The 20,479-nt window shown below is 30.9% G+C and overlaps 1 protein-coding gene and 2 long non-coding RNA genes across 3 annotated transcripts; 2 read left to right on the top strand and 1 right to left on the bottom strand.

Moving 5' to 3' along the window:
* Window positions 1-4,753: 4,753 nt before the first annotated feature.
* Window positions 4,754-19,699, top strand: LOC107369877 (8-oxo-dGDP phosphatase NUDT18). The gene is made up of 5 exons (XM_015937849.3): window positions 4,754-5,125; window positions 7,307-7,844; window positions 18,910-19,015; window positions 19,093-19,212; window positions 19,297-19,699. Exons 1-5 carry the CDS (start codon window positions 5,014-5,016, stop codon window positions 19,417-19,419), a joined length of 999 nt encoding a protein of 332 aa, XP_015793335.1. The 5' UTR covers window positions 4,754-5,013; the 3' UTR covers window positions 19,420-19,699.
* On the top strand, window positions 11,350-14,349 carry LOC107369878 (uncharacterized). Its single transcript, XR_003083615.2, has 3 exons — window positions 11,350-11,639; window positions 11,742-12,430; window positions 12,707-14,349. It is a non-coding gene; the product is annotated as an uncharacterized LOC107369878 (long non-coding RNA).
* On the bottom strand, window positions 16,897-18,734 carry LOC107369879 (uncharacterized). Its single transcript, XR_001570454.3, has 2 exons — window positions 18,398-18,734; window positions 16,897-18,287 (listed from the first exon to the last, which is right to left on the bottom strand). It is a non-coding gene; the product is annotated as an uncharacterized LOC107369879 (long non-coding RNA).
* Window positions 19,700-20,479: the final 780 nt, after the last annotated feature.

The raw sequence follows: 20,479 nt of genomic DNA, 5'->3' as shown, positions 1-20,479 counted from the left end.
ACTCTCGGCAGGCGAAGAAGAAAAAGAAAATTATCTTCAAATAACATCTTAATTGATGTTGGATAAGATGAATCACTGCAAGATTCTGTGAGACTTTGATGGATTGTTTATCAAGTGGAGACATTTTCATCCTTCTCATCTTCATCATCTTCACGGCTTCATCTCGCCCAACATTCAAAACTTTTTGTCCATTTTCTCTCTTCTTCTTCTCTGTACATTGACCACTTTCGTCTTATGGATTATTATAGTTGCCATTATTTCCATCCTTTATCCTCATCATCTCTTCGCTCATCTTGCAAGCTAATTCAGCATAAAATAACAAAATAATTTCCAACTGGCTAAACTGCATTTATCACAACTTTTTTTTTCTTCATTGACCTCTACTTCAACATTGGTCACCAAAACTCAACTAACACTTTTCACTGAATAAAAACAAACTCGAAATGGTTCCTTCAACTTTCATCTGAAAATTTGAAAAGCTCATTAATCATGATAAATCTTTTCTCTTCATCAGATGAACATTTCATCGATCAATCCGATCAATGTAAATGCAATAAATGCGAAGTTGTACAAATGAACATCATCTTTCTGCTTAAAAATTCAATGAAAACTTGAGTCGAGCTTTAGTCATTTGGGTGGAAAAGAGAATCTTTTTTTTCGAAAAGAAATTTCAGTTCATTTTCGAAATTTTTTCATTTCGTTTTATTCTTATCAGACAATATCGCATGACTATTCTTGGGTTAATATGATTTGGTTATGAATCTTTTGTTCATTATCGAGTTATTTGCTGTTATTTGATTGTGAAAAAGTCACCTTTTTCAGGCTATTAATAGCAATAACTTTGTCAATTCAATTTTTTCCATTTTCAAGGTTTTCTATTCTCATAAAATATCATGGAATCTCATGAAATTGGCAACTAAGTTGCACTGTTTTAGTGGGAAAGTCGAGGAATAAATTGGACGCAAAATTGAACCTTTTTTTGGGAATTGAAAGAGAAATAAAAAGGAAAACAAGAAAAAAGAAGAAAAAGAAATGAAATGAAATTAAAAAGGTATAATATTGGATATTTGAAAGGAACCCAAAAGTAAAATGGAAACCACATTTTGATTCATTTCCTTTTCCATTTTACTCCTTCTTCTTTATCACCCTGAAAACTCTGTGTGTGAAGAGCAGTAAAGAAATGCCATTTTATCGCAATTCTCATCATTTCCTTTGTAACTTTCCTCTTCTTCTTATATTGATATATATTTATCAAACTGAAATGAGTTGACAGGTTGAAATGGTTTCCACCTTTTCCAGATTGTTCACTCTTGATGAGAAAAAAAGTTCTCACCTCATGCTTATTCAATCACAAAAAGATGCTCAATTAAAATCTACTCTCAACACCCACAAGAACACTAGAGTCTCGAAAATCGAAACTTCGAAAATTTCATTCTCTGATAAACATGGAAATTTCCCTTCCATATTCATCAATGGAAACTCCGAATTTGAGGGAAAAAATATCTTCGAATATCGCATTTCATCTCGAATTTGAACTTCCAGTTGAGAAGTTTTCCAAAAGAATTTCGAAATTCTGAAAATTTTCTGTTCCAATTGTTGGATATTTAACATTGAATATTGAGCAAAGTATAAAAAGTCAAAGGTTTTGAGTTTAGCCAAAAGTTTTCCGTTTAAATTGAATTTATGAGAGACTCAAATGAAGACTAAAAGATTTCATTGATTGAAGCGAAATGAAATAGAAGAGAAAAGCAAATTTTTATTGAATGAAATTCTGAATGAAATGAAATCATTTCCAGCAAATGATGATGAGACTCAAAGAGATTGCAAAGTAGAGAAAAGGTTGGAAAGGGTAAAAAAGTTGAAGCGTAATTGTTTAACATGAAAACGGTGAAATTGGATTATCTTGAAATTCTGGACATTTTCTGTTTTCTTCCATGAGAATCACATTTTTTTCGGCTTTTCTTTTTATTTGTATACCTTTTCTTTTCCCATGTTGCACATCAATAACATCAATAATCAGGTAACAAGAAGAAGAGAAGAAGAAGAAGAAGAAAGTGATTGAAATATGAAGCTCATTGTTACCATGTTATCATCGTTTTGTTCCAGCCTCTTGTTGATTTGTTGATTCCATTGAAATTGATATTTCTTGTGAATTCAGATAACCGTTAACGTTGCAAATAATGGCAAAAGATCTGACTTGAATCTTTAATTTTCAACATTCTTTAACTTCTTTTGGCTGTTGCCAGCTTCATTGTTGACCTCAACTCATCATATGATATTAATGGTCAACACTTTGCAACAATTTAATAATGTAACAGTTTGATTTGTTTTGCCCATTTACAATGAGTTTCAGTTTCGTTTTGTGGTTTAACCTTTCCTTGTGTGTTCCCATTCAATTTACATTCAATTTTTCAAAGTCAACATTTCAGGTTCATTGGTATTTTCATGTCATTTCATCGTTTAATGTTCAAGAAAATGTTCATTGAAAAAGTGTGGAAAAATGTTGTTTCCCTTTAATCAAAAGACTAACCTCTTAGACAAGAGTAGATTCAATATGAACATGAAGTCATCAAAATTGAGAAACTTTTTCATTTCACAATTTTTCAATTTCCTGAATAAATTCATTTCACAAGTTCATTTCTACCTCATTTTCATGTCGAGTTGTCATATAATCAAGAAAATTTCATTTTCAGGTTTGTTTGTTCATTCAAATTCAAATGTAAAGTTGAACAGTTGTTTAGATGATGAAATGAATATTCAAATAATCACAATTCAATCTTTAATTTCAACCAAATTTCCTCTTAATGAAGCATTTTTTGACAAAACAAAACTCAACTCAAAGATCAAACTGTTGATCAGAAGATCGATATTTCGATAGATTGAATTGATTAACTTTTAAAACCAAAAAATCAGACAAAATCGGGTGAACATAAAGAAACTTAAAACAGTTTTATACAAAATCGGAGGTCAGAGGCACCAAAGACGAACTGAAAACCTTCGTTAAATTTTACAAACAAATCTTCGTTGGTTCAGTCTAAAAAGACTCATCTCTTGGTGAATATTTTCAGGTTATATTAAAGAAGCGAGAAAAATTACAGAAATTGATTAACCAGAAATTCGGACAATTTATTTCGCTCTGAATGTTTATATCGTTTGACGAAGAAGATTGAAAAAGTACTTTTACTGGTCAACCTCAAGGTGTGAGGTTCAGCAACATTCGTTGGCATTGCATTGGTTATCCTTTGCTTTAAACGCGTTTGATCGAGAATCGACTTTTGCAGGAAAATGTTTTCCCAATCTCTTGTTTCACTTTTTCTGTTCATTGAATGACTGAATTTCACTTTATTTTGGTTCAATCTTTTTCTTCTGGTAACCAAGCCAATGTCTTGGAAATGGATTCTTAGATGATGATGAAAGGAAGAAAAGTGAAGATAAGCAAAATTGGCTTTTAACAAAATGAAAGGAAAACCAATGTTTCTTGAAATGTTATTTCACACTTTAATGGACTAAGGTCATTTTTAAAAGGCTATCAGTCTTACCATTGGTAACCTCCAAACAGTTTTGTTGGATCAATGTTTTTTTCTGCTCTCTTCATCTATTTTTGTTCATCATCGTCACCATCATCCTACTGTGAAGAGACACACAAAACAAGAAGAAGAAGCAAAAAAACGAAACTGCAAATTGGCTGGAAAAAAAAGATGAAGATGAAAGTTATACAAAGTAGTGGAAACGATAAACAAAATCTAATATCAACTTATCAAGATTTACAAACTTCCAAACAATTTATTTTCCTATTGATTTATAAGGCAATTGAGATTAATATACAGTTTTGCTTCTCAAGTTGTAACCATTTTCATTGCAAATTCAACAATTTTTACCTCTAATGGTTCAGTTGAAATTGGTTTACATGAAGAAGAGCAAATTATCACAATTTGACCAAATTTCAATTTCCAATCTTTTTCATTGTTTATTCCCATCTTTTTGCATAATTTTATTCAATTTTTAGTCTTTAAATATTGACTCTTGTTTCCATGATTTATCCTGTTCCAATGTGGTTCAGTGAGAAATCATTTTTTTATCAGATAAATGGTTAATACTATTAGCTTTAGTTACACAAAATCAACTCTTCATAACATTAATATTTTCAGTGAAAAAACCCTGAGATTAGTCTTGATCTGTTTCTCATTTACTCTTTAACTTTAATCTTACAGTCAACGAGCAGATTAGTGGTAAATGACAGTTTAATCTGTTAATTATGTTGACAAGCAATTTATCAGTGACATTAAATTACATCTTTCCATATTAATCAAACCTTGATCATTCATCATTTTTCAACTTTACATAGCAAATTCATTTTCAGTCTTTTTATCAATAAATTTCCGACTAAATTCAACTTAATTGTTTGATGAAACCGATTTCAATCAATTAATTGATTCGTCTTGAATGCTTCATTTGTTTTTACTTTCTGGTTCAAAGTAAATGCTTTTCGGGTTTTCGGGTTTTTGGGTTTGCTCAACACTTGCCTTTCAAACGTGTCTCTTATACAGTCACTTGTTTCATTTAATTGTTTACTAAAGTCGATTGTAAATTTGATTAATTACAATACTGACATTGTTAACTATTCATTGAGATAATTTGTTGATTAAATTTTCATCTAAATCTTTAAATGCAATCAAAATGATTACAATCAATGTTTTTATTACCTTATGTAATGTATTTAAAAGTTACATCACTAGATGTCATTAGTTTTGATTTTGTTATCAGCTGATGGTAAACTTGTCAAGATAAACAAAAGAAAGTAAAAAAAGTTAATTCTTTTATTTTTAATTAGTTAATTTTTAGCTTTTGTTAATTGATTGTTGAACCTTTTTATTGTTACATTTGTTCACCAGCCAATTGGTGCAAGTTTAATAATCAAGTGTCTTCACAGCATTGATAGTGAGTAAATGGTTATTTAGACTGGTTCAAGTGTAAAGTTGTTTTAATTTTGGTTCATCTTTTAATTGTGAAATTATGGAGTCAACATTGGACAGTTATTTAAAGCGAATCATCTCTGGTAAATCATTGGCTGAAATTAAAGACATTTGTGATTTTTCCCTCAAAGATCAAGCCATTGAATTGAAAGGTAACCCAAAAACTTGAAACCCAAAAGTATATTAACCTAAAAGCAAGAGTTTGTCAAATTTTTATCATCTGTATATTTAACAGCTTGGACAATCGGCCAAGTTGTCTCCATTTTAACTCATCAATTGAAATGATTTAAAGCAAGACTTGCTAATGAAACTACATTCCGTTAAACGAAGCTGCTTTTTTTAAAGTAACCCATGTTGACTTGATAAAAGATAAGCAGTTTGTTTGTGAAAAAAACAGTCAACTGAAGAGTCAAACAGATGCTAATGTCAACAACATTAGGAATGGTTAGTCAATAGGTTGAGTCTGATTGAACAAGAAAATTATTGTAATAAAATTACAGCAACAACATGAGACTATTTATATTGAACGGCAAAAGGCAAAAGTAAAATTTTTGTCTCTCTCTCTTGTTTACCAAGTTTACAAGAGATGATAATGATGATGACCACCATTACCACTTTAAATGAGTAGAGTAAATTTACGTCAACTTTGACCAGCAACATTGGCAAACAAGCAAACACACTCACAAATCAATAGAGACAATCTCTCTTGTCCAACATTGCCGTCCACCTTTCTTGACCAGAAATTGATTTACATTGAAATCTCAAACATCTAACGTTTACCCAAAAAAAACAAAACCAGAGACACTCAGCGTTTTCCCTAATCAATTAAAGATGAAAGTTGAAAGGAAAAACAAAGTTAAAGGTAAACCCAAAACACAGCTTCAAGTTTATGGGTTTAGTGCGTATTGATAATGATAAGTTATCATTGATAACTTGCGGCCATTTTGACCAACAACTCAATGTCCATACTTGATGTAAACCTCAAAGGGAGTCTCAATCAGGTTCATTAATCTAACCTCATGTAGTCTGTTGTGTTCACATCGTTATCATTTAGATTTTAACATCTTTTCAGTTTTTCCCAAAATTGATTTTTTTCTTCTTCTCTCTTCCATTCACTTAATCATTGCCACTGATCGTCTCATCAACCTTTTCATCTTTCTCATCCTTCTCATCATCAATTTCAAATCTCTCCAAGTAACAGTGAGTTTGATAAATTATTCAAAATGTATATGAATATTAAATACATTATGTAAAGTGGAAACACTCTAATGACTCTTGATCCACTTTACACACCGGAAGATGAACCAATTTCTTGCATTAAAAGATGAATGATGAGAAGAGAGTTTCAATGTTTCATTGGAAACCTTTTCTCTCCTCAAACAAAAGAGGGAAACAAGTTGATCAGTTTCATCTCAATATCAACTCATTTACCAATCCTTTGTTCATCTTCCTCTGCTTCTCATCATCATTACCAGTAAAAACTAATTTACACATTTTTTCTTCTTCTTTTTACATTCATTTTTGATTCGACAACCCATTAGCATCCCTTGAAAAGCCTTTTCAACCCTTTCTTTGTAATACAATTAAATCAATTTCCAGCTTTCATCTAATTTCATTTCAACAATTAAATTGTTTTCTCTCATTATCTCATCGTTAACTGTTGCCCATTCACTTGAGTAGACATTTTTTACTTGTTGATCTTGTCAACTTTTTTTCATCTCATCATCTTTACGCTTCATCTCATCCTCATATCACTTATCTTTCACCATGACAACTACATCACTCAATGAAGCTGTAAAATCATGTTTCAACTAATGAAACAAACAAGAGGCAAAAAACGATTGCTAAGTGATCCTTACTGAGGTGAAGATTAGCACAAAAACAATCCTTCAAAAAGGCAATTCAATTGTAGTCTCATCAGAATCATCATCAATTTCAGTTAAACTTTCAAGTTGAAATTTGTTTCATTTTACGAATCAATTCAAGAGAAAAATGAAAATTTGCTTTTGTCGAAATGAAACTTTACCTGTCAATGTTTGCAATCAACTGTCCAAGTTGTTGAATATTTTTCTCGACTTTTTTACTTTTCGCCAGGAAAACTGAGCAAAATAAGATTATACTTTTCACTAAACACAGATGATGAAATTCATGGCAACTCATTTGGTAGGCAAATTCAGGGTAAACAGGAATTGTAATGTAAATAAGTGTGCGAGACTGTAAAGTTGAACATGAATGAAACGAAATGGAAATTGAATCAATTTGAATATTTCTCTTTCGATGGATTTTTTCGTTGAATAATGTTTCAGTTTTTCGTTTGTTTATTTTGTCCACAGCAACCAAAGGGATTGCCAGTCAAACATGTAAATTTACACCAATTTGTAAGCAAAATATATTTTACATTGTAACTGCCGTTATATTCAATGAGAAAGATGAACTTTTAATGATGCAAGAAGCTAAAAGTGAATGTGCTGGAACTTGGTATTTACCGGCGGGTCGAGTTGAACCAGGGGAAAATTTGGTTGATGCGGTTAGACGGGAGGTGAATGAAGAGACTGGCCTTAAATTTGAACCTTCAACTCTTATTCTGGTTGAAAATGCTAAAGGTAATTGGTATCGGTTTGTTTTCACTGGAACCATTGTTGGTGGTTTATTGAAGACTGTTTCACTTGCTGACTCGGAGTCACTTCAAGCTTCTTGGATTAGTGATATCAATCAATTATCTTTACGTTGTCGTGATATATTGCCCATCATTGATCGAGCTCGAACCTACTGGAGAGAGAAACACTTTTGGCATCGATCAATCTTACCTGTTATCCAATCTCATGATAAAATATTGCTTCGTCTCATCATGGTAATCAAAAAGAAAGCAAAGTGAGTACAAAATTAAACTTTTAATTTGCCAAAAACAAAGCATCAAAACATTAACATCACTTCAATTTTGCTCTTGAATTTTGTTGAAACACAATCTAAAGCTATGAAAAATTTTCATCGAAACCAAATCAACTTTTCTCATGAAAAAATGACCTTACTATTGACGACTAAATCTATTCAAGTCTTTGTTACAATAACAATGCAAAACAATCCAATGAAGAAGCTATTGATCAATCAAATCAAATCACATTGACAGTCATATCTATTGACCTTAAACTAACTAGCATTTCTTCAGGTCAATCAATAACTGTCCCAACCTGAGACCAATCGAGACCTTTTAGAGTGACTTAAAATCTAAAGTCTATGCAAATGGTTTCGTGGCTTAGGACACTGAAAGTTTAATTTTACAAAAAAAGCAAATTAAAAATTTTGACTCTCAATATTTTGCAAGGAAAACCTAAAATTCAAAGTTAATGATTTTCCCGAAAATAGGTTACCATCAAAGATATTCAATCTAATGTTTCTTGAATCATATTCAATCGACTGAATTGACACCAATTATCAAAATTTTGTCTCAAAAGTTAGTCTTGAGTTATCCAAGAATCTTGAGGTTATGAGTTCATCGACTTCGATTCACGGTTTCATTGTTGATCATCTGAAATGTTTATTTATCAACTTCTCTCATCAAATCGCAATCTTATGTTAACTTTGATTGCTTTGCCTTCATCCAACTATGTTAATTAGTTTCTTGTTGCAATAATAATGCAAAATAACCCGATGATGGCAACTTTTAGTCAAATGTCGACTTGACAAGTTAAACTCTGTGCCAAGTTTTTTCAAACTAAACAAACGTTCAAGTTGTTTACTTACAAAGTGTGCCGCTTTTGTTGTTTCAATGAATTGGATGATTTTGAGTGAATCGTAATTTTCACGAAAACGTTTCTTAATATTGCTTCCAAATGATAAAGCCAAAACTCACCTTTTCTTTTGCTATTCATCATTATTATCTTTCTCTTCATCTTATTGCTCTTCCCTTTGAATAATCATAATAATAACTTTACGTCTATTATATGTTATTTATACGAGTGTTAAAATCTCTAGTGATTTATCTTGAAGTAAAGATAAACTTTCAACTGTTGCAAACAAAAAGGTTTTCCATCATTTTACACTCCCAGTCAATCAACCCGTTAAAATTTCCCAAAGGTATTTCATTTAATCTGGAAAATCTTTATCATTATTTTGTTTCTCTGTTCATCAAACTCAAGAGACACTTTTTTTTGTGTTCCTTGTTTACTTTGGATTCTCCCTTTTTCCCCATAATCTTACCATTTTTCAATTCAATTGATTATCATTATAAACACATAATCAAATGAAGCAACCCAATTCATCTCGGTTTATCTGTTATTAGATATGCAATATGAGATGAAAGTGATTCCATTCAGAAGGTCAATCAATCAACGGATTGTATTGGTTGTTGCTTTTGTTGTCGCTCTCTATTATCATGATTATCATAGTTAATCTGATATAATACTTGACGAATTATCTACAAAGAAAAAAAAGAGAGAGAAAGAAGATCAATTTTCTTCTCTTATCCTCATCTTCATCTGAATGTAAAGTTGCACTCCAACGAAGAGAGAAACACAAATTCAGTGAAAATTGGTGAAACTAAAAAAAGTCTGCAACATTGATCCTCATCACTCACCAACCAACAACAAGTCTAAGTTTAACCAAGAAGAGCAAAAATAAACCAACAAGGAAAAGTTAGTAAAAAAGTAAACATTCAACATAAATCCATATTGAGCTTATCTCAACTTTACCTGAAAAAAAAGTCTTGACTCTAAACGGACATTAATATTGATATTAATAATTTGTTACAAAGGATAACCAAAAGGTTTGACCGAAAGCTTTATTCAAAAGATTCGCAAAGCTTCAACTTTGAAAGTAAAAAATACTCATTTGACTCTCAATACAAGTTTTAGTCCATTTCCTTTGACTCAAGTCCGTCTCCCAAATGACCCCATAAAAGGTCTCTTTAAAAGCGAAAAAAAAAATAAATTCTTTGCAAAGTTACACAAAAATGATGAACACGAAGAGATGAAAGATCAAGAGTATAAGAAGAAGGGAAAAAGGTAGAGAAATGTTGCTTGAGAAAATAACCTTTTCTCTATTGGTTGTAGGCCACCCAGAACTGAACATTTACTCGGCCTTTGATTTTCTTTTCTCAACTCCCCCTCTTCGTCCTCCTCCCAGTCAATTGAATGAAATATTGGCCACAAACAGTTTTGACCTCCTGATGTGCCTCATAATTTCAAAGTAATTTTTAACCTCTTATTTGCTTCTTACATAGTCACAAGAGGAATGCCGATTCCTTTACAGATCAATTGGGTCAGAAAAGCAGAGGAAAGGTGCAATTGTTATGGTCACTCACCACACCAATGCCTATTCCCTTGATGCACATCAACCTTGTGATAAACTTTTCTTCTTCTTTTCCTCCTTTTCTTTTCTTTTTCACTCTTTACCCAAAGATAAATCATTTGACCATAACTTTTCTCTCTGTTTTCCCTCTGTTGACCAATTTCCAGTAGCCATATTTACCTTGTTCATTCATATCTTTCTTCTTCTTCCTTGACCAATCTTTTAACCATTCAAACCCTTTTATCACTATCTTGCTCTTTCTTTTCATCCCTTTCCTTATCAAAATCAAGATTAACCTTTGTCGTCTTCATTTCATGCTTAAACTCATCACCATTAAGTAAAATATCAAATCTTTAAACTCTATTCATCTTTACATTTTATCCTCATTATTGTATTAATTGGTTCAAAATTGTAATGACAATTGACTTTTTAATCGACATTTCCTTTTATTCCTTTCAATATTTTTCCATTTTTAATATTTTCTTTCATTTCTTGAACATTTGACTGACCTTTGAAAATACCTTTTCGATCCCTTCAATTAAAGGTTTAAAATTAAAGCGTCTACAATCAACAGACTCTATCATTTTAATTGTTGTTTGGTTTCTGGTGTTTTGGTCTTGCAACCTTTATTATCCAAAAGGTATAATTTTCATTTCAAGAAAATGTGTTTATTATTGACAATTTACTTTGATTACTGGGATTAGTCTTTAAACTTGTTGATTGCCATTTGAATCAATGAAAATTGTAACCTTAAAAATCAAATTTGTTTCGATTGTTGGTAAAATTGCAATTTTCATCAATCACTTTTATCGATGATTACATTAATGAAGTAACAATCATTTACTGATTTGTTGGGTTAAACAATACATAAACATGTAATTTTGGTTATCCATCAATAACGTTCAAATTGTACATTTTATTTTGTCTTTGCTTGTTCAAGTTCAATTTTATTCTTGATTCAATCATCTAATCATTGATATTAAAATGAGGCTCAAAATTCAATTAATGAATGAGTTTTGTTTTAAATTTAAATTTTGGTGCAATTTCAATATCGTTCTGCCATCTATTGGTGAAAGGTTTAGTTGTTGAAAGTTTACGGTAATGAGGGTAAAGGTTAATGGATAATCTCATTATTTGGTTAAATTATGAGTTTCAATGGGTTTCTATTAATCTTTTAGCAGTTTTTTCGGTTCAAGTGTTGGCTGGTTAAATAATTTATTATGTCGTTTGTGGTTAACCAGATTAATTTACAATTAGTTTGCCAGTTTCCGCCATTTTACGCCCTTCTTTACCTTCTTTCCCTCCAAAACTCTATTTTATTGATATTTCAATGGTTTTATTTTATTTCTGGGCCTCTCAACTCTTTTTATAATCATCATGGTAACTATTATTTCTTCAATTGAATCAACATAGTGAATCTTTTCGATAATTACAATGGCTGGTTAAACGTTGAACTCATTTTGTGTCCTTCATTTATTCAAGAAATGGCCAATCCTTGTTGGAACTTATTTTCTCACTGTCTTGGTCCCTGGGTTACATCCTAATTTAACTAGCCACCAACCAACACCAATTAAGTCAACACTGATGAAACAACACAGTGAAACCATTTTGGGATACCATTTGCACTTTACCTTTATTTTTACTTCTCCAAAAGGTTTTATTGTCACTGGCGTTTTTGTGTTATCTGTTTAAACAAGCTCAAAGATTGATGACCATTGCTAATTTATCCTTAAATTGGTCACTGACTCTTTACCTCTTTATTTCTTTATCCTTCATCTACTGACCAGAAGGAAAAAAGTTGAGAAAACAAAAAAAAAGAAGGAGATGGAAAAAAGGAAACCTGAATCAAATGGTCTTAACTTCGTACCGCTCTGCATGGTGTCTTCTGCTTCTTCTGCTTTCTTCCTCATCATTTCTGGTCTTCTTTCCTGTGGTCCTTTTACCTTACATTTTATCTTACTTTTTTTTCCAGAGTATCCAGGGAAGAAAGTAAACTATGTTGATCAGGATGACATTGACACTAAGGAATCATTAATTTAACCCGTCAAGATGATGTATTGTTTCTAGCAGATGAATGTGAATCCCATAGAGAACCAGAAAAGGCTTGCTTAATTTTCAATTGACTTGATTAGTCTTGTTAATTTACATTTCATCTTTGTCAACAAGAAAAGGTAATATAACCATTTCTGGTTAGAAATAATTGCTTTTAATTATATTGTGTTAACTCTACCTTTAACCAATATAAGGCTCTATTTAGCAATTTGCAACAAAAAATCCTTTTCCACGCTTTTTTTGTGCTCATTTGCTCTTTGAGTTTACATTGAAGCTCTACATTGACACTGTTATACTTATGACATTACCATGAAGAATCTCTGCTCAAATATGAATTCATCAAGATTTAGTTGACATTAAATCTAATCTTTTCATAATTTTTTTTTCTTCCTCAGTTACTTCATGATAAGAGGATTAAACATTATGTTTTTATCAGAATGGCCGATCAAATAACCAAATCAGATATTCAATGTTCAATCTCACCGTAAATATGTTTCAATACACTTGAAATGAGCACGACAAAAAAGGGAAAAAATGGAATCCAAAATTAATAATTTTAAAAAAGGCAAACGACATGTTTTATTAATTGTCACTGTGACATTAAAACATTGATTGATACTCTCATAATCAGCGATAAAGTCCACCATTTAATTCGCTACAATTTTGAAACCTCTTAAAATTGAACATCATTAAGCAACTAGTAATGATTGTTTGTCTCTACAAAATTACATTTAACTAATCTTTGCCATTAATTATCCTTGTATTACCATTGTTACTACCATGTTAATGATTCCTAATCATTTTCACAGCAACAATTTAACTCGATAAGTTTACATTTTAAGCTTTCCCTAGCTTTTACACAGAAAATGTAATCTTAGATTCTCAAATGTCTCAACAATTTAAATACATTAAGCCTTAAATAATGGACGCCATTTAGCTGAACCTTTCAACCGGCAGTTAAAATTATCAAATGTAACTCAAAAGCTTATTGAATTACAATGAAAATGTTTGCCAACAAAAAGCATTTGATGCTCAATTCCCAAAGTCAACTGTTTCACAATTAAAACCCAAATGTGCAAAGCCAAACCAGGAGAAGGGTTACAACCATCAGCTGTACCATTGGACCGGTTTCCTTGTAATTCAATGAAACATTTACGCCAGAAAATGGAATCTCAATTTTACGCTTTTCAAATTATTCAATGTTTCACCTTTAAAGGCTGTTAATAACCTGTTAACTAATTTACATCTCATCATAAATTGTAATTACACATGGGCAGTGTTACACTTGATTAACTAAACTAAATGCTTGTGGCCAAAAGGTGTGCAAAGGAGAGTAAAAATGAACAACAATAATGGCAAGGTGAACAATCAAAAAAGGAAGCAAACGAGGAAACCAGCAAAAAAGCAAAGGGTTAACCATATTAATCCATTGGAATGGTTTAATAGTGCAATAAAAGGACCAAATTAAATGCATTTTTGATAATCTCATGACAAAAGGATAAGCCAGTTAACAAGTCAATGGTACTTTTGCGAGGTGAAAAAAGGTGATTAATAGTGGAGAGACATTTGGCTGACCAGTTGGGTGAGAGTTGGGTGAAGATGAGGGTAATGATGAAGGAGATGCTGATGGGCATTTGAAGGGTAAAGTAAAGGTTAAAGTGGGTATTTACAATTGGCTTGATTTTGTAAATGAAAATGTAAATAAGCTAATCTGGAAATAATGAAAACTGGAAAGAATATGAAAAAGAGAAGAAGAGAAAATGTTTTCCATCATTTGCATCACAATATTATTGTTATAATTTATCAAGCTTATGATGTGGATAACATTCAACTTGGTTACCTTTTTTCATCATCTTTTCATCACTCTCTTCAAAGATTATTGAACAAACAAGAATACATTTTGTCCAAACAAACAATATAATATTTGTGTTTGCTCATTGAAAGTCCTTGCCATTGCCTTGTAACCTTTTTTTTTCATTTCACATACATTTGATTCTTTGATTCAAATTTAAAGGTTTCCTTTTCAACATGATTTTCATTATTATTTTCATCATTACTATTGTCATTATCATAGTTAATATTGTTACAATATCAGGGCGAGTTGGATAAGCAGAAGAGTGAAAACAAAGCAGAAAAGCACTGAACCCTAGGAAGTCATCGACGGGGATTCTGACCATCAACGTGGGCTTTGGTCAAATCTTTTCACATTTTCATCATTTCTGTTGAACATCTTTACATTAAATTGGTTTACAATCAAACCTGACAGGGGTCTTGAGTCCAGTTTTGTAACTGCGAGTAAAGTACAAGATTAAAGATGAAAAATAATTAAAGAATCTTGGAAATGAGGAAAAGTTGAGGAAAAAAATTGAATGTCGCTCGTTGTTTCATGGCATTAATGTTTCATCCTGATCATCATCTTGAACAGCAATCTAATGTTGATCTTGTTTCTTCAATGACTCTCATTGAGACTGACAACCATTAGAAGATGCCTTTTTCATTAACTTGGATTGTTAACAATCTTTGAACAACATTTACTTCTTTAACCAATTTATCAATTTTTATTTACATCTTTCCTCCAACATTAACATTTTTCTTGTCCCATCTTCATCTTTCCTCAATCATCATCATTACCATCATTCATGATGATTACCTTTCCGCCAGATTTTTCGTTTTCTTTGGCGTTTCTCCATTTCTCTTCTTTTTTCAATTTTCCATCTCTTCCCTTATCCTCATCATTATCACATCATCATTTTGTGTCTCTTTATATAACCATGTAATACATGTGATAACTTTCACATACTTGTATGTCTAATAAGCTTCTCAGAGGGTTTAAGTTAAGCTTCAACTGATTTCAGAAACCATTTTTGTTCATCTTCTTTTCCATTCTGACAATGAAATTGAAATTGAAATGAAAATGGATATTTTCATATTATTTTATGAATATATTATCACGTAACAACTGAATAAATCTCTTGTTGATCCTTAAATAATAAATTGGCGAAAAGTGAATCTAAAATTTTGATATTCAAAGGAAAAATATACTTTATATATTTACTTTTCTCCTTTTTTTTCTTCTTCTTCTTCAATCTTTTCTTTTAACACCAAAAAAAGATGAATTTACATGACGATGAATCTCATGTCAATCTTATCGTTCAAACAAAATTGGCAAAATTTTGGATATTTGTTCCAATCTTGAACTTTCCATTATTAAAAAGTTCAATGTCAATCATGCAAAGTTTCACTCAATCTTTTACTTGCACTTTGAAAACAATTTTCATAATCATCTGATCATGGAGTTATTGGGTTCAATAAAATGTTTCACCATTTAATCCCATCATTGTTATCAAGTTTACCTTAAAAAGCTAATCCAATTGAAACCTTTGTCCAAACCAGTCGTGTCTTTGTATTGTAAACATTAATCTCATTTTGTAAATATCTCTTCAATTCATTGCCAACTCAAATGCTATCGAGTTTTTATAAAAATCCGATCAAATTTAATTATCAAATGAATTTTCATGAAATGTTATTTCTGTCTTTATTACATTTTCAACTATTGGACCAAACAGTTGAAAACGTTTCTGAACTTAAAGCTTGAATTGGATTTTCAAAGCAAATTCAATGATTTCTCGATGATTGCGATTTGAAATTTTGTTGTTCGCAACTTTAATTTTAGCTTTTCAAGACTCACAAGTTTGTCCATTTCTGCTTCAAATGTCTAGAAAATGTTTTTTTTCAAATTAGCTTAAGTTTAAATTTACATAAGCGAACAATTGCCAAGAAATTAAAATAAAGAAAAGGAATTGAAATTTTCTCCATTCGTAAATTTGTCTCGGATAATATTCTTGAATTCAGTTGAAAGCAGGCAAACTTACAAATTAACTCAAGTAAACTCGCAAAGTCGACTTGAGCCGGATGAAAAAACTTTTGTGTTACTCTTTTGGTCTTTGATTAGTTTAGATTTGTTTAGTTTTGTGATTAAAATCAAAATTTTTGACGAATTGAAGTTCAAAATTCGATTTTCTTGAAAAATTTTCGACTTTTTGTGGGAAATGAAGACTTCCAATGGATCGCTCCTTATTTCTTGAAATGCCGAGAAAATCAATAAATTTGTTGGTAGAATCAAAATGAATTTTTCTTAATTTTCTCGAGTTTCTACTTTTTAAAATGTAACATTATCTCACAATTTAATTAGAATAATTTGATTAGTTGAATTTCGCTAATTGCCAACAAACTCAACTCTTCAACATTCATTTTTCACTGACTAATTTTACAGAATTCAATCTGGAAATTAGCTTATTTTGTTTTGACTGTTCAACTTCAGAAGAATCCGAGTTTATCTGACTAATGGTTTGATAACTTTATTCAAATTGTTTGGCTATTATTCAAAGTCAATCATTTTCTTGTCACAATAATGATGCTCAATAAGCTCGACTGACCTTTCTTGACTGATATCAATGGTTAACCCGTTAATTTCACTTTTAAATGTTTCCATTGAACCATTTTCCTTGTCAGTGACATTTGATTGATTTCATGGTACAATTAATTGGTACCATTAATATTATGCATAAAAAGAGAGGTTTAATTATTCATCTTGAAATGCTGAACCAATGATTTACACTTTGATTTATATTTGCTGTTGAATCATTTTACTTTATAATTTAATTTGGAATAAAAAAGCCCACATAAAGTTTAATGGTTAATAAGTTAATACAAATTAACTTGTGGTTAGAATCACTTCCCATTGAGATTTTTGTTTTTTTTTGTTTGTTCCTTAATTTTGTCTTGATTCTGTTTGCGCTGAACAAAAAATGAACTCAATATTAACATTAGTTTACAGAATTTTTCAGGCTTTTGCTTTTTTTCGAAGGAAAACATCTCCTGACAATTAAACATCATTTAGATTATTATTTATGTTTAAGTCTTGTAATGATAACTGGTTATGTGTTGATGTGATGTTATTACCTTATCAAGTAAAGCTAAATAGAGTCAAAATTGCTTTGCTCAATTCATTTCTTGCTTTTTTCCATGAAAAAATAATGTAATTTTCAACTCAAGTGTGTGAGTGTTTATTAATTTCAACTTGTGTTTCATTTCAGTTGAAATTAACCTCAACTTTAATGTTTTTTATGCTTTTAACCTCCCATAGGTTTTGTTTTTACTTTTGACTTGTTCACCAGTTTTCCATGCAACCTTTCATATTTTGCTCCATCTCAGGTTGTTGTTGTTGTTTAAACCCACTCACAGTCGGAAAATGTCAAATTAAATTGTGCCCAAACTGTTCAGTTAATTATTAGATTAACTTTGCCCATTGATTGCAGTTATTATTATTACCTCATTCACACTCTTACTGTTTATTGTAATGATTGCCTGACAATCATCATAATAATCTGCATGTTCATTGGGTTTACAGTAAAGACTGGTTACTGGTTCTTGAATTAATTAATTTACTTGGAAAAGATTTGCTTCAATCTCTTTTTTCCTCATTAAATTAATTAATTACCCAACATTAAATTGAATCAATCTTGATTGTTTGCTTATCCAGCTACTTGTATCGTTATTATTGATGGTGGCTCCATTATTTGTAGGCCTTGCTTTTCACATATGTCTATGAGTGTTGTCTCGCTGTCTCTGTGTTACCAGGTTGTATCCAACTTGTATCCAACTAATTACTGTTTAATTGATTTATTAGATTATCTTTGGAGTAGATAATGGTTGAGGTATAATTGTAAATCTATCATTTGCCATTAGTTCGGGTGTCTCTTCTTTACATCCTCTAATTGTGTTAATAAAATCCAATTTTGAAACAAGCAAAGTTTATCCACATAAATCAGGAGAGCTTTACTCTGGATCAGATGAGGTTTTATTTTCCTTTGTTTTTACTTCTTGTCGAGAGATTGTATCATCTTTATAGCCATTATTATATCACTGTTTCATGATAAATTAGTTGATGGTTGTGAGTTAAGGAAAAATGAATCCCTGAAAGATAAAACAAAAAGTAGAGTCAATTCGAGACAATTTAGGTATTATCTAGATTAATAACAATGGATAGAAATGAAATTTTGAGACTAGAAAGACTTTGATTTTACTTTTCATCCAAACCTTTATCGTTTTGATTGTCCACTCAAAATTGGTTCCGTTGGTACGCCATTAGTTTAAGAATGACCAAATAAATTGTCATCCAAATAGAGATGGTTTCAAGTCTGGCAATACATTATAGTTACTTCTGATGGCTTCAATTTTTTGTATTTATCCACAAAATCTCCTTTTAGACATCAATTGGTCAAGTTTGGAAGCAATTTTGTTGAAGTCACTAATAGATAACACTTTTGTCGTTTCATTTCTTTTGAATAACAACAATTAAAACGTGAAAAAATGTAATAATCATTAGGATTTACACAATATAACAATCTAATGTTTATAGCTTTATGAAGCTCTTAACGCCATCTAGATATTTTTTGATTAACTACAAATTTTTTCAAGAAAATCTCTATTTCCAAAACAATAAAATTCATAGCAAAAGTAAACTGACATTTATTCAATTTATTGGCTTTGATTAACTCTTTTCTTTAATTTTTTGCTGTTTTTTTATTTTTTCTAGTAATCGGCTTCATGTTTTATCCTCTGAAAAAGATGGTTGCCATCTTCCAGTCTGTGAAATCAATCCAATCCGAAGTGTTCATGCTACTCTAAAAAGATTTGTTCAGGTAATGTAAACTTAAAATGTTTGTGTTTTTAGTATTTTGACAATTTGGTTAAATCGTGTTTTTTTTCTTATTTAAAGTATATTTTTAATAATCAAGCTCCTCAACACCGTCCTCATGGAGTATTGTCTATTGAACACAGTGGATTTCCTTTGACTGAAAAGGATGGACTTTGCTTAACTTTATTGGTTTCATGTGTTGTGAGTTATCTTTGCTTTGAAGGTTTAAACATCATTAGTGTTTATAAATGACAGAAATAATGATTTTTCGTGTAAATTTATTAGGTTCCAATGGAGCAATCGTCACCTCGAGATAGCTACTCATGGCAAGAGGTTAACATGGAGATTGAGACACAGCTATTGGATCATTTAACGAAAAATCGAAGCCTTGCGTTCCATATCGTTTAACCTGTTTTCATCTGATAATTAAACGTTTTCCATTATGCTCATCATTTAAAATACGTGCAATGATCAAGAATATTCAATTTAATTTTATCAATTACAATCGTTCAGGATGAACTTCCCACGCTTACTTAAAATGTGATTTACAATAGACTTGAAAATCTATTAGCGATCATAACTAATGAATCTCTTTTGGATAATCAATATCTCATTTAAATAATGATCTGGAAATAAATTATGTAATCTTTACTCGCAACTTCCAATAAAAACCATTCCAAGAGCTGAATTGTTTCATTTATTAATGTCATTCATAATATCAATAAAAGATCAGCCAATAATTCAATTTCCAAGATTGTTCTTACGATTACTGTAGTTCAATCTAAATTAAACTAAATTTCATTTCTACACTAGATGAAGTGTATTTAAAACTACTGTTAAGCAAATTACAAATTTCTGGTCTTTGAGCGTTCAGTGGACTTGAAAGGTCAAAAATTTCACAAAACTTGATTTTCCGTAGCTTCCATCAATACACATCACCACGTCCTTTAGCCATAGATTTTCACTCAAATTTAGTCTATTAGTGGATACTTTGTTAATTTAAACATACAATATAATTCTTGATTATCATTAGGAGCTGTGAACTAATTAAAAAGCAAAAAAGATTCCATTTGTAACTTTGTGATGAATTATTTCAAATTAGAGTCCGCAGCTAGCCATGAATTTTGGCTTATCCGCCACGCTTATGATGGCTTAGCCAGAGCCATGTATCTGCTGGCTGAGTCGGCTCGAAATCCGCAGAAGATTGTATGGCTCGAGTGACTAAAGAGCCATTCAGGGAGAATCAGACAAACTTTTTTCAAAAAAATTTTACGATTTTGTAGCATTCATTACGATTAGCTCCTGATAAACTCAATTCGACTAACTATGCTCAATTATATTCATGAAAATTTTGATTTTTTGTCTAATAATTATGATGATTATGATTTTTGTGTCATTTGTTTACCTGAAATTATGAATCAAACTGATTTTTTTTAATCAATTCAATAGCTAAACGGATTTAGCGCCG

The sequence above is a fragment of the Tetranychus urticae genome, chromosome 1, assembly GCF_039701765.1.
Source record: "Tetranychus urticae isolate SD_2017Ah chromosome 1, NJAU_TeUrti_SD_1.0, whole genome shotgun sequence".
NCBI lineage: Eukaryota > Metazoa > Arthropoda > Arachnida > Trombidiformes > Tetranychidae > Tetranychus > Tetranychus urticae.
Note: the sequence above shows the minus strand (reverse complement) of the source record. Positions and strands in the feature narration are given on the sequence as shown.